The 15,241-nt window shown below is 44.2% G+C and overlaps 2 protein-coding genes across 2 annotated transcripts in view; one reads left to right on the top strand and one right to left on the bottom strand.

Annotated features, from left to right (window-relative positions):
- Positions 1-1,629: 1,629 nt before the first annotated feature.
- The window catches only part of apc2 (APC regulator of WNT signaling pathway 2), a 64,802-nt gene continuing 51,190 nt past the window's right edge, over positions 1,630-15,241 (top strand). Inside the window, exons 1-4 of the mRNA XM_039811220.1 lie at positions 1,630-2,280; positions 3,163-3,271; positions 4,335-4,448; positions 4,897-4,971. Coding sequence (XP_039667154.1) covers positions 1,649-2,280; positions 3,163-3,271; positions 4,335-4,448; positions 4,897-4,971 — 930 coding nt within the window. The 5' untranslated portion in view covers positions 1,630-1,648. The remainder of the gene's footprint in view (positions 2,281-3,162; positions 3,272-4,334; positions 4,449-4,896; positions 4,972-15,241) is intronic.
- The window catches only part of LOC120565421 (zinc-binding protein A33-like), a 7,469-nt gene continuing 2 nt past the window's right edge, over positions 7,775-15,241 (bottom strand). The window contains exons 1-4 of the mRNA XM_039811224.1: positions 13,294-15,241; positions 11,112-11,286; positions 9,836-9,873; positions 7,775-8,517 (exon numbers count right to left, since the gene is read on the bottom strand). The exon at positions 13,294-15,241 is cut by the window's right edge and continues 2 nt beyond it. Coding sequence (XP_039667158.1) covers positions 7,952-8,517; positions 9,836-9,873; positions 11,112-11,286; positions 13,294-14,803 — 2,289 coding nt within the window. The 5' untranslated portion in view covers positions 14,804-15,241 and the 3' untranslated portion in view covers positions 7,775-7,951. The remainder of the gene's footprint in view (positions 8,518-9,835; positions 9,874-11,111; positions 11,287-13,293) is intronic.

Here is a 15,241-nt window from a genome sequence, read left to right as displayed (position 1 = left end):
TAGGATGTTTCCATAGAGCTCAACATGGATGTTTCCATAGAGCTCCACATGGACCTGACTAACTACTGTAGTATATTATGGGATGTTTCTATTGAGCTCCACATGGACCTGTCTAACTACTGTAGTATATTATAGGATGTTTCCATAGAGCTGCACATGGATGTTTCCATAGAGCTCCACATGGACCTGACTAACTACTGTAGTATATTATGGGATGTTTACATTGAGCTCCACATGGACCTGTCTAACTACTGTAGTATATTATAGGATGTCTATAGAGCTCCACATGGATGTTTCCATAGAGCTCCACATGGACCTGACTAACTACTGTAGTATATTATGGGATTGTTTCCAGAGCTCCACATGGACCTGACTAACTACTGTAGTATATTATGGGATGTTTCCATAGAGCTCCACATGGACTCGTCTAACTACTGTAGTATATTATGGGATATTTCTATAGAGCTCCACATGGACCTGACTTACTACTGTAGTATATCATGGGATGTTTCCATAGAGCTCCACATGGACCTCACTAACTACTGTAGTATATTATGGGATGTTTCCATTGAGCTCCACATGGACCTGACTAACTACTGTAGTATATTATGGGATGTTTCCATAGAGCTCCACATGGACCTGTCTAACTACTGTAGTATATTATGGGATATTTCCATAGAGCTCCACATGGACCTTGACTAACTACTGTAGTATATTATGGGATGTTTCCATAGAGCTCCACATGGACCTGTCTAACTACTGTGTATATTATGGGATGTTTCCATTGAGCCTCACATGGACCTGACTAACTACTGTAGTATATTATGGGATGTTTCCATAGAGCCCCACATGGACCTGTCTAACTACTGTAGTATATTATGGGATGTTTCCATAGAGCTCACACATGGATGTTTCTATAGAGCTCCACATGGACCTGACTAACTACTGTAGTATATTATGGGATGTTTCCATAGAGCTCCACATGGACCTGTCTAACTACTGTAGTATATTATGGGATATTTCCATAGAGCTCCACATGTACCTGACTAACTACTGTTGTATATTATGGATGTTTCCATAGAGCTCAACATGGACCTGTCTAACTACTGTAGTATATTTGGGATGTTTCCATAGAGCTCCACATGGACCTGTCTAACTACTGTAGTATATTATGGGATGTTTCCATTGAGCTCCACATGGACCTGACTAACTACTGTAGTATATTATGGGATGTTTCCATTGAGCTCCACATGGACCTGACTAACTACTGTAGTATATTATGGGATGTTTCCATAGAGCTCCACATGGACCTGTCTAACTACTGTAGTATATTGGGATATTTCCATAGAGCTCCACATGGACCTGACTAACTACTGTAGTATATTATGGGATGTTTCCATAGAGCTCCACATGGACCTGTCTAACTACTGTAGTATATTATGGGATGTTTCCATAGAGCTCCACATGGACCTGACTAACTACTGTAGTATATTATGGGATGTTTCCATAGAGCTCCACATGGACCTGTCTAACTACTGTAGTATATTATAGGATGTTTCCATAGAGCCACATGGATGTTTCTATAGAGCTCCACATGGACCTGACTAACTACTGTAGTATATTATAGGATGTTTCCATAGAGCTCCACATGGACCTGACTAACTACTGTAGTATATTATGGGATGTTTCCATAGAGCTCCACATGGACCTGACTAACTACTGTAGTATATTATGGGATGTTTCCATTGAGCTCCACATGGACCTGACTAACTACTGTAGTATATTATGGGATGTTTCCATAGAGCTCCACATGGACCTGACTAACTACTGTAGTATATTATGGGATGTTTCCATAGAGCTCCACATGGACCTGACTAACTACTGTAGTATATTATGGGATGTTTCCATAGAGCTCCACATGGACCTGACTAACTACTGTAGTATATTATGGGATGTTTCCATAGAGCTCCACATGGACCTGACTAACTACTGTAGTATATTATGGGATGTTTCCATAGAGCTCCACATGGACCTGACTAACTACTACGAACTGAAGCATCAGCCTCACAACCTGCGGCTGCTGGCGGACGGCCTGGGGGGGGCGGAGCCTCCCAGCAGAGCGCCGTCCCGTCTGAGCACGGCGTCCGGGGCCGAGGCCGCCGCGGCCGCCGCCATGATGCCGCATCACTTCCTGGACGGAGCGCCGCCTAAAACAGCTGTGATCAGCGGAGCAGACGGACGGATGAGCGACCATCACCAGGAGGAACTGTACAAGGAGAGGTGGGATATATATTATTATTATTATCATTATTATTATTATTATTATTATTATTATTACAAACTCCACCAGACTCCATATAAATAATCAGGACTTTTAGCATGTATAGAGCCAGCATATCTCCACCAGACTCCATGTAAATAATCAGGACTTTTAGCGTGTATAGAGCCAGCATATCTCCACCAGACTCCATGTAAATAATCAGGACTTTTAGTGTGTATAGAGCCAGCATATCTCCACCAGACTCCATGTAAATAATCAGGACTTTTAGCGTGTATAGAGCCAGCATATCTCCACCAGACTCCATGTAAATAATCAGGACTTTTAGCGTGTATATAATCAGCATATCTCCACCAGACTCCATGTAAATAATCAGGACTTTTAGCGTGTATAGAGTCAGCATATCTCCACCAGACTCCATGTAAATAATCAGGACTTTTAGTGTGTATAGAGCCAGCATATCTCCACCAGACTCCATGTAAATAATCAGGACTTTTAGGCGTGTATAGAGTCAGCATATCTCCACATGTTAATGGGTGAATTAAGGGTTTATTTCAACCAAACCAGAGTGGTGATTGTTGGAAAAGTGGAAAGATGAACCAAGACGGCCTTTGATAGTTTTATTTAGTTTCTGTCCACTTTGAATGAAGTGTGTTTTACGATGATAAAAGTCCTGATTATTTACATGGAGTCTGGTGGAGTTTGGTGATGGTGATTTCGGGGCTGTTTCATGTTAAACTAAAAGGATCTTACTACTTAACTAAAAGTTTTATCTCTGTAGGGATCTTTTCCCGGGTTCACTGCTCCCGGTTACAGGCTACCTCAACGATATGTTTAGATATTTAGTGTGTTGTTGGCGTTAACGTGTGTGTGGCTGTCTGCAGGAACCTGCTGCTCGGGGAGATCGACCGCGAGGAGAGGGAGCACTGCTGGTACTTCAGCCAGCTGGATGCACTGTCACAGAGACTGGCTCAACTTCCTCGCATCGACACGGTGAGAACACACACACACACACACATACCGCACACACGCACACACAGACACACACACACATAATGCACACACACACCACACGCACACACACACACACACACACGCACACTGCACACACGCAAGCACACACATACACATACCGTACAAGACACACATACCGCACGCCAACACACACACACACGACACACATATATACACACAATATACACACACACGCACACACATATACACATATGCACGCATGTACAAAAACAGACACACACGCACATACAAATACACACACATACATACATGCATATACACACACACACACATACATGCATGTACACACACACATATACACATACACACATACACACACATACATACATGCATATACACACACACACATACATGCATATACACACACACATATACACATACACATACACACACACATACATGCATATACACACACACAATACATGCATATACACACACACATACATGCATATACATACACACACACATACATACATGCATATACACACACACAAACACACACACATACATGCATGCATACACACACATATACACAAACAAACACACATACATACATATACATACACACACATAATACAATACACACACACACACATAAATATGACATATACATGCACATACACACATAAACACACAAAACATCAATCAATACACACATAAACACCACATACATAGCATATATATATATACACACATACACACACATACATTACTACATGCATATACACACACACACACACACACACACACACACACACACACACACACACACACACACACACATACACACATACATGCATATATACACACACACACACGTTAGGTCTCTGAGAATCTCTTTCATATCCACGATAAACTACTATTTTATCTGAACTATCCCTAATGTAATCCATAATGAATCAAATCGATTCAGGAAATCAGTGGTGATGCCCCGCCCTAATGCTGACCTCTGACCTCTGACCTCTGACCTCTGACCTCTGACCTGTTTCCTGTTTCCTGTCTGTTGTTGTTGTTGTTGTAGTTTTCTCTGCAGATGGATCTGATCCGGCAGCAGCTGGAGTTCGAGGCGCAGCAGGTCCGATCCGTGATGGAGGAGCGCTTCGGCACCAGCGACGAGATGGTTCAGAGGACGCAGGTGAGAGGGAGGCGGCTGATTGGTTAAGGGGGCGCTGGTGAGAGCGAGGCGGCTGATTGGACGCTCGCTTACACCGAAAAAAGTTGAAACATTTTGAGAAAAAAAAGTCGGAATATGTGAAGAAAACATGTTGGACGATTAGGAGAAAAAAAGCCAAAATTTAGGAAAAAAAGTTTTTTCTTGTTTTGTGCGTGAATATTTTAAGGAGTTTATTACGTCATCACAGAATTTGACTAACAACACATTAAAATAAATTAAATATGACTTTATTAAATAGCTGAGTCGTTGTTGACAGGATGACACATAGACAGCTGATTGGTGGAAACATCTGGACATGTCTGAACTGTGTGGTGGTAGGTGTGGGTGGTAGGTGGTAGTGTGTAGGTGTGTGTGTGTGTGTGTGGTGTGTAGTGGGTGTGTGTGGGGAGAGTGTGTGTGTGTGTTGCAGATACGTGTTGCTCGTCTGGAACAGCTGGAGAAAGAGCTGCAGGAGGCCCGAGGGAGTCAAGAGACCCAGCTACAGGTCAGACACACATTACTGTACAATACACACGCACACACACACACACACACACACACACACACACACACACACACACACACACACAATACAATACACAATACAATAATAACAATACACACACACAATACACACACACAAAATACACACACAATGCACACACAGTACACACACAATACACACACAATGCACAAAATGCACATACAATGCACACACAATACACACACAATGTACACACAATACACACACAATGCACAACAATGCACACACAATACACACACAGTACACACACAATACACACACAATGCACACACAATACACACACAAAACACACACAATGCACACAGTGCACACACAGTGCACACACAGTACACACACAATACACACACAGTGCACAGACAATACACACACAAAACACACACAATGCACACAGTGCACACACAGTGCACACACAGTACACACACAATACACACACAATGCACCCACAATACACACACAATACACACACAATACACACACATTACACATAATATACAGGCAGATGCATCCCACAAACCAGACAGAAGACAGTAAAAATACCCGATACAGAAACCAGCAGAAATGCTGTAATAAAAATATGTTGAGGACAAATGTTGGGACGGTTACGAGAAAAAGAGACTCAGCTACAGGTCAGGCACATGACTTTATACACACATTACACACACATAATATACATTACACACACATTATACACATTACACACACATTATACACACCTTATAAAGAGAGGAGAGAGGAGGGAAAAAGTAAGTATCTTTATCTTTTTGTATGTTTTTGCGACTGCTTTGCATCTTTTTAGTCTCTACTTGGTCGTTTTGTTACCCTTTGTAGTTATTTTGCAGTTGTTTTATAGTTATTTTATAGTTATTCTGTAGTTATTTTGTAGTTATTTTGTAGTTGTTTCACGTCTCTGCAACTAAAAAGAAAGTCAGATGGAACGGTGGATTTGGAGATGGGTGTCACTCTTGTAGCAGTCACACCTGTAGCAGTCACTCCTGTAGCAGAGGTCACTCTTGTAGCAGAGGTCACTCTTGTAGCAGAGGTCACTCCTGTAGCAGTCACACCTGTAGCAGAGGTCACTCCTGTAGCAGAGGTCACTCCTGTAGCAGTCACACCTGTAGCAGTCACACCTGTAGCAGAGGTCACTCTTGTAGCAGAGGTCACTCTTGTAGCAGAGGTCACTCCTGTAGCAGAGGTCACTCCTGTAGCAATCACACCTGTAGCAGTCACTCTTGTAGCAGTCACACCTGTAGCAGAGGTCACTCCTGTAGCAGAGGTCACTCTTGTAGCAGAGGTCACTCCTGTAGCCGGTCACTCCTGTAGCAGAGGTCACTCCTGTAGCAGAGGTCACTCCTGTAGCACAGGTCACCCGCTTAGCAGTCACCTTGTAGCAGTCACTCTTGTAGCAGAGGTCACTCTTGTAGCAGTCACCTTTGTAGCAGAGGTCACCCTTGTAGCAGTCACCCTGTAGCAGTCACTCCTGTAGCAGTCACTCTTGTAGCAGGTCACTCTTGTAGCAGAGGTCACTCTTGTAGCAGTCACTCTTGTAGCAGAGGTCACTCTTGTAGCAGTCACTCCTGTAGCAGTCACTCTTGTAGCAGTCACTCCTGTAGCAGTCACTCCTGTAGCAGTCACTCTTGTAGCAGAGGTCACTCCTGTAGCAGAGGTCACTCCTGTAGCAGAGGTCACTCCTGTAGCAGTCACTCTTGTAGCAGAGATCACTCTTGTAGCAGTCACTCCTGTAGCAGTCACTCTTGTAGCAGAGGTCACTCTTGTAGCAGTCACTCTTGTAGCAGAGGTCACTCTTGTAGCAGTCACTCCTGTAGCAGTCACTCCTGTAGCAGTCACTCCTGTAGCAGTCACTCTTGTAGCAGTCACTCCTGTAGCAGTCACTCTTGTAGCAGTCACTCCTGTAGCAGAGGTCACTCCTGTAACAGAGGTCACTCCTGTAGCAGTCACTCCTGTAGCAGAGGTCACTCCTGTAGCCGAGGGTTACCGCGGTGACTGAGCCATATGTCCGTGCGGTTCACTGCAGCAGCCGTTCCCAGCCTAACTCCACCTGGCTCAGCGACACGGCGCCGTCGTACGCCCAGACCCAGAAGGCCGGGTACAGCGGCTCGGTGAAGGTGTCTCTCTTGTAGCAGAGGTCACTCTTGTAGCAGAGGTCACTCTTGTAGCAGAGGTCACTCCTGTAGCAGAGGTCACTCCTCTAGCAATCACACCTGTAGCAGTCACTCTTGTAGCAGTCACACCTGTAGCAGAGGTCACTCCTGTAGCAGAGGTCACTCTTGTAGCAGAGGTCACTCCTGTAGCAGGTCACTCCTGTAGCAGAGGTCACTCCTGTAGCAGAGGTCACTCCTGTAGCAGTCACTCTTGTAGCAGTCACTCTTGTAGCAGAGGTCACTCTTGTAGCAGTCACTCTTGTAGCAGAGGTCACTCTTGTAGCAGTCACTCCTGTAGCAGTCACACCTGTAGCAGTCACTCTTGTAGCAGGTCACTCTTGTAGCAGAGGTCACTCTTGTAGCAGTCACTCTTGTAGCAGAGGTCACTCTTGTAGCAGTCACTCCTGTAGCAGTCACTCTTGTAGCAGTCACTCCTGTAGCAGTCACTCCTGTAGCAGTCACTCTTGTAGCAGAGGTCACTCCTGTAGCAGAGGTCACTCCTGTAGCAGAGGTCACTCTTGTAGCAGAGGTCACTCCTGTAGCAGCACCTCACCTTTTGTAAGTACGGGTCACTCCTTGTAGCAGAGGTCACTCTTGTAGCAGAGGTCACTCTTGTAGCAGTCACTCTTGTAGCAGTCACTCCTGTAGCAGTCACTCCTGTAGCAGTCACTCTTGTAGCAGACACTCCTGTAGCAGTCACTCCTATAGCAGTCACTCCTGTAGCAGAGGTCACTCCTGTAGCCGAGGGTTACCGCGGTGACTGAGCCATATGTCCGTGCGGTTCACTGCAGCAGCCGTTCCCAGCCTAACTCCACCTGGCTCAGCGACACGGCCCCGTCGTACGCCCAGACCCAGAAGGCCGGGTACAGCGGCTCGGTGAAGGTGTCTCTGAAGGTGTGAAGGTGCACCATGGCGTCCGGCGAGATGCAGTAGAAGGACAGAGCGCCTGCGGACCAGTCCAGGTGCACGCCAACCCTGCGTGCGAACGGTTCAGGCGCCGCCACGGCTGCCCTGAACCTCCGGTTAGCGTGGCACGCCGCGTAGCTTCCCTCCGAGCACTCGAGGCTCCAGGAGCGCTCGTTGTGTCCCAGCAGGCAGCGCGCCGCGTCTCCGTCTCGGCAGTTGTCGTTGTAGGCGACGCCGATGTCGGCGCCGCCGCGCCACTCCACCTCCCAGTACGCCGAGTCCAGCAGCCCCTCCCGGCACAGGACCTGCGGGCAGCGCCGGAAGCGGTCCGGGTGCTCCGGCGGCCACAGCGCCGTCCACTCTCGAGTCACCGTCCGGTTGCTGTCGCTCAGACGCAGCTCTGAGTTGGCAGTGTTGGGGTCAAAGGTCAGATAACAGGCGACTGGGGGGACGAAACGGAAACATTAGTCGTTAAAAAAGTCAAGTCATTTTATTTGTATAGTACATTTAAACGAACAACAGTTGACCCAAAGTGCTTCACAGGTAGAACAGGGAAGGCAGAGACAGTATGCCTAATAGCCGAGACACACCAACCAGACGGCCGACCAGGGCCGGCCCTAGACTTTTGGGGGCCCTAAGCAGGATCTGGTTTGGGGGACTCTCCACATTGTAACATGTTGCCACTGCACTTGGCACTTAGCCAACTTGTGTATTGTAAATATTAGTTTAAACACTCATAATGTACAAATACACATGTGAAGACTAATGTGAGACCTATTAGCAGCAGCAAATAGACCGGCTTTGTTATGAGCTCTATTGTGGGACATTTCAAGCTCTCTTGGGGGCCCCTCTGGTAGCCACGGGGCCCTAAGCAGCCGCTTAGTTCGCTTATGGGTTGGGCCGGCTCTGCGGCCGACCGTCGACAGTAAAGCCAGTCGAGATGATCAGTCGGGTCCCCGAGGTCCAAAAAACTGCCCCCGGGACACACTGGGCAACACCGACTTGAGAAACGTAATATGTCTCCATAGCAGCAGGCGGCGCTACTCTGTGTTGTTGCCCAAGAAATTAAAAGCGGGCAGCTGATTGGAAGAAGGCGTCACATGGGTTTGGTTTCTCCGGAAATTCAAAGCCAGACCATTAAAGTTTAATCTATCAACTAGCGTTGCTCTGATTGGTTGTGGCGCTATCCTATTGGTGCAGAGGGAATTTGAAAGACAACCGTTTATCCCGCCCAGGGTCCAACTTTTACTTTATTGACCACCAGCCAAATGGCTAGTGAATGTTCAAATTTTACCAGCCACTCAATAGATTACCATTGATTTTTTTGGCTGGTGAGTGAAGCAAATCTACCAGCCACCTGCATATTTTACCAGCATTTGGCTAGTAGATGTTGCTAATTTTGGACCCTGATCCCGCCCCTCGGATTGAGCCCTGCCAATGGTGAGTTCCCAGATCCCAACATCTTGATGTGGGTCTGGCTTGTCAGGCTACCGTAACGCACCATAAGCGCCAAATACTTAGAAATAAATGCTGAAAACATCGAAAGAAGCTTCGAAAACGGGAAAAAAAAATGCTGGGAAAAAAAGTGTCAAATATGTAGCTTCAAAATGGTCTAAAGAACATTCTATCACATAAAAAAACACTGAAATCATTAAAAAAATAGCTGAAAGCGCCAAAAAGAAACTCCTTTAACTGGCCCAGTCTCTAAACATGAGAACAATGTTCTGACTAATATGTGAAGCAGAGATTTAGGAACTTACAGCTCTTCACCGTCCACGAGATTCCTCCTGGCCGACCCCTGCAGGAACAGAAATGACATCATACAGGATGTACGTGGACACAAGGGCCTAATGTTGGGTCCAACATTGGCTGTACCCCTCCATCCCCCCTTTAAATTACACCTATGCATGGACAACACATTCTCACTCCCATCGCGTAAAATATTAGGGATCAACCGATATGGGCTGCCGATTTTCTTGATCTGATATTTTGTAGCCAATACTGCATTTCAATTTACGTCGAGAACGAAAATGCGGGGATTATGAAATCATGCAAGCCCTGCATATTTTGCGCGGAAATCGGCAATTTATGTACCGAAAGTGTGGCGGATTTGAAAAAATGCTCCCCCGCATAAATATGTGGACTTTGGCTGATTATGCGTTGAATTATGCAATCACATAATCACGTTTTTCTGGAGGGGACTGTCATATCACCCAAATTATGTGTGCAATGTGCATCACATGGATGGGTGCACTCCATATGGTTAACTGTGCACAACACAGCCTTGATGATGCATCGCTTGCTGACATATTATAAGGTCATCACAACATGTCCTTTGTCAACGCATTTAAATAATTTAAGACAATAATAAACCTGAAAAGTAGCCATTGAAATAAAGTGCTTGATTTGTAAATTTAAGACTGACATGGTGCTAGTGGGGGGAGGGACAGTGCACGGTCTGCAGCAACACAGAGCTGCCTTTATGGACGCCTGTCTGTAAATAATGCCGGGAAAAAACTATCGGCGAACGCAGCAGATGCGTGTCGGCCGATACCGATACACACTGCGATCGCATAACTCAACGCATAATCAGCCAAAGTCATGTGTTAAAATAAGCCGCACTTTCGCTGCATAAATTTCCGATTTCCACGCAAAATATGCGGTGCTTGCATGATTTGCATAATCCCCGCATTTTTGTTGCAAAAAAGTCCCGTAATATATCTCAGCAGAAAGTTTAAAAATGTTGCGTTTACTTCACACAAGAGCAGCCATTTTCCCCTGTTGCCATGGGAACGTTATGAAGTGATGTAATTACGCGACGTGAACATCATCGAAAAGCAGGATGTTGGGGGGAGAAATCACTTTTTATTCTCTTTTTCATCAGACACCAGTTTTTTGCAAGTTCCCACAATTTCATCGCATAAAATTGCAGAAATATCATATATAGCATATTCCATTGCATTTTTTTAAAAATCGTGCCGCATAATCAAGGATTTTTGCCCCGCAACAATCACAAAAAAACTCAGTTGGACTTACCTCTCGTCGTCTTGGTCTCTCAGGCTGAAGAGATCGATCTCAGAGGACAGCGGCTGCAGAGGAAGAGTCTCTGATGGCTTTTCTTCTTCTTCTTCTTCTTGTTCTGCGTCTTCTTTGTTCATCCTGTCATCGTCTGCTGACTCACTCGACTCTTCAGTCTCACATCTCTGCTCAGCTGTAGAGTAGATATACAGAACAATACATGTAACCCTCGGCTGTTACCTAGCGTTGAGTTACAGAAGCTTAAGTAACGGAGATTAGACTGATCTTCAACTTTAGGAAGGCTAAAAAATGTGTATACCACTTTTTAGCCTTCCTCCTAAATCATGCGTTTTATTTACCATATTTTCTAGACTATAAGTCGCATTTATTTAGAAATTTATTTCACAAAATCCAAGTTCTCGCGGCTGTAGACGGTGATGTTTTCAGTATGAATTTTTTTTTTTTCTTTTTTTTATTTAGTTTATTACAGAGACAGTGCATATTAATAAACATTTCTGTCAATATGCCAGAGTTAGCCAGAAGGCTATTTTTCATCTGCAGTCTCTAGACAGATGGTAAAAAAGTCACCCTAAAAGAATATAAAATTACGCATTTACATAACAGTATAACATTTAAGACATTTGATAAAAGGTACTATTAAGGCAAAAATGTACAATAGGAGCACAACAGACCACAATCAGACAAACATTAGACAAAGACACAAACACATATACATACACAGGGTCAAAAAGCCAACATTTAAAAACATGTTAAATTATATATATTTCGATATATAAGTCGCACCTGACTATAAGTCGCAGGACCAGCCAAAGTAGGAAAAAAAGTGTGACTTATAGTCCGGAAAATACGGTACTTACAAATGTGTTTATAGATTTACACAATGGCAGAGCTAAAGTACCCGATGCTGCAGTGGTGTAGTCTGTTTTTTTGCAGTGATAATACTGTATTTTGCTCCCTCCCAGCATTTAGACATGGGTTCTTTGTAACGTTAACACGTAAAGCATCAGCCTCATCTGGCTCATGTTCTGTAGTTTCTGTAATGTTAACATCTGCTACACAGTCATCCTCAGTGTCAGTATAGCTTCAGGGACAGGCTTACCAAAAACACTGAGAGAGTGGAGTTTAAATTTGCTTTTGTTTCATATATCTAGCTGCTTTAGTCATTCACATTTGTTAATTTCAAATTTGCGCTGAGAATGACTGCCAAGCTGTTGGTTGTTGGGTGAATTTATGAACGTAAGTGTGAAAGTTCTCTCACAAAACAATCCTCGTTACGTAATGGTATCCTTTGCCTTCTTGTAAGTGGGTATACGGACATCCTGGACCTTTCCTATGGGGTATACAGCGTATACCTTCATATCATGTAGACCAGGCGTTTTCAAACTTTTTGTGTGTGTGGACCACTATTTGGAATCAAGAATTTTCGCGGACCACCTCATATTACACATAATAAAATATGTCTACACACAGTCCTAGCTGAATTAATCAGCACCTCTTAATAGGCCTACAAACACTAAAACTAGAACTGGTCATCACATCAGCACAACAGGCTCGTTAAAGGAACCCATGACATGGTGCTCTTTGGATGCTTTTATATAGGCCTTAGTGGTCCCCTAATACTGTATCTGAAGTCTCTTTTATATAGACCTTAGTGGTCCTCTAATACTGTATCTGAAGTCTCTTTTATATAGACCTTAGTGGTCCCCTAATACTGTATCTGAAGTCTCTTTTATATAGACCTTAGTGGTCCCCTAATACTGTATCTGAAGTCTCTTTTATATAGGCCTTAGTGGTCCTCTAATACTGTATCTGAAGTCTCTTTTATATAGACCTTAGTGGTCCCTAATACTGTATCTGAAGTCTCTTTTATATAGACCTTTAGTGGTCCCCTAATACTGTATCTGAAGTCTCTTTTATATAGGCCTTAGTAGTCCTCTAATACTGTATCTGAAGTCTCTTTTATATAGACCTTAGTGGTCCCCTAATACTGTATCTGAAGTCTCTTTTATATAGACCTTAGTGGTCCCCTAATATCTGAAGTCTCTTTTATATAGACCTTAATGGACCACAGTTTGGGAATGACTGACATAGACTACACATCTGCGATTCTGTGATGTAAAGTTGTTCAAATCTCTGGCGGATAATCTGGAAGTTTTACGGTGAAAAAGATTGATCTTACCTGCCCGTGATGTAGGAATCATCTCCTCCCCGTGGTGTGCTTCAGACAAACTTGTAGTTTCAGCTACTTCCAATTCTTTCATCATGTCTTTCAGGTTGTTTTTGAGTTTCTCGGCGTCGTCTGTCTCTTCGTTTTGCTCCGAGACGTTTCCTTTAAAACCAGCAAACTGGCTCGTCACTGAGATTATCTTTTTAATTTCTGGAGCGCTCTCTACTTTCTGAGAAGTCTTTCTGAACAGACTCTGTAAAAAAGGTTTGTCCGTTCTTTCAGGTTTTATTTTGAAGGCGTCGGATGAGTCTTCCTTTGCCGTGGCGCCCTTGTTGTCTCCCTCCTTTGAAGAAGCTTTTATTTTGAAGGTGTCTGATGGGTCTTCCTTCGCCGTGACGCCCTTGTTGTCTCGCTCCTTTGAAGAAGCTTTTATTTTGAAGGCGTCTGATGAGTCTTCCTTCGTTTGCTGGCTCGTCTCTGAGATTATCTTTTTAATTTCTGGACAGCTCTCTACTTTCTGAGAAGTCTTTCTAAACAGACTCTGTAAAAAGGGTTCATCGGTTCTTTCAGCTTTTATTTTGAAGGAGTTGGATGAGTCTTCCTTCTTCGTGGTGCCCTTGTTGTCTCGCTCCTTTGAAGGACTGAGCCTGAAGGCGTTTGAAGAAGCTTTTATTTTGAAGGTGTCTGGTGAGTCTGCCTTCGCCGTGGCGCCCTTGTGGTCTCGCTCCTTTGAAGGACCGAGTCTGAAGATATTCGAGACGTCTTTAAAGTTAAGAAAGCTCAGATGGTTGATCGTTTCCTCACTATTTTGAGTTTCAGAGAGATCTGTAGTTCCAGTTACTTCCACTTCATTCAGGTTGTTGATTTTCTCGGCGCCGATTGTCTCTTTGTTTTTCTCCGAGACGTTTCCTTTATAACCAGCGTCCATTTCTTCCTTCGTCTGCTCGCTTGTCTCTGAGATTATCTTTTTAATTTCTACTTTCTGAGTCTTTCTGAACAGACTTTGTAAAAAGGGTTCATCGGTTCTTTCAGCTTTTATTTTGAAGGCGTCTGATGAGTCTTCCTTCTCCGTGGTGCCCTTGTTGTCTCCCTCCTTTGAAGAAGCTTTTATTTTGAAGGCGTCTGATGAGTCTTCCTTCGTTTGCTGGCTCGTCTCTGAGATTATCTTTTTAATTTCTGGACCGTTCTCTACTTTCTGAGAAGTCTTTTTGAACAGACTCTGTAAAAAGGGTTCTTCTGCTCTTTCAGCTTTTATTTTGAAGGTGTCTGATGGGTCTTCCTTCGCCGTGGCACCCTTATTGTCTCGCTCCTTTGAAGGACTGAGTCTGAAGACGTTCGCGACGTCTTTAAAGTTAAGAAAGCTCAGCCAGTTGATCGTTTCCTCACCGTGTTGTGTTTCAGACAGACTTGTAGTTTTGGCTACTTCCATTTCATTCACCGCGTCTTTCAAGTTGTTGATTTTCTCGGCGCCAACTGTCTCTTCGTTTTGCTCCGAGACGTTTCCTTTATAACCAGCGTCCATTTCTTCCTTTGTTTGCTGGCTCGTCTCTGAGATTATCTTTTTAATTTCTGGACTGTTCTCTACTTTCTGAGAAGTCTTTCTGAACAGACTTTGTAAAAAGGGTTCGTCAGTTCTTTCAGCTTTTATTTTGAAGGCGTCTGATGAGTCTTCCTTCGCCGTGGCGCCCTTGTGGTCTCGCTCCTTTGAAGGACTGAGCCTGAAGGTGTCTGAAGAAGCTTTTATTTTGAAGGCATCTGATGGGTCTTCCTTCGCCGTGACGCCCTTGTTGTCTCGCTCCTTTGAAGAAGCTTTTATTTTGAAGGCGTCTGATGGGTCTTCCTTCGTTTGCTGGCTCGTCTCTGAGATTATCTTTTTAATTTCTGGACCGCTCTCTACTTTCTGAGAAGTCTTTCTAAACAGACTCTGTAAAAGGGTTCATCGGCTCTTTCAGCTTTTATT

Source organism: Perca fluviatilis, chromosome 9, assembly GCF_010015445.1.
Source record: "Perca fluviatilis chromosome 9, GENO_Pfluv_1.0, whole genome shotgun sequence".
NCBI classification, from domain to species: Eukaryota; Metazoa; Chordata; class Actinopteri; order Perciformes; family Percidae; genus Perca; species Perca fluviatilis.
This window is presented reverse-complemented; position numbering and strand designations above follow the sequence as displayed.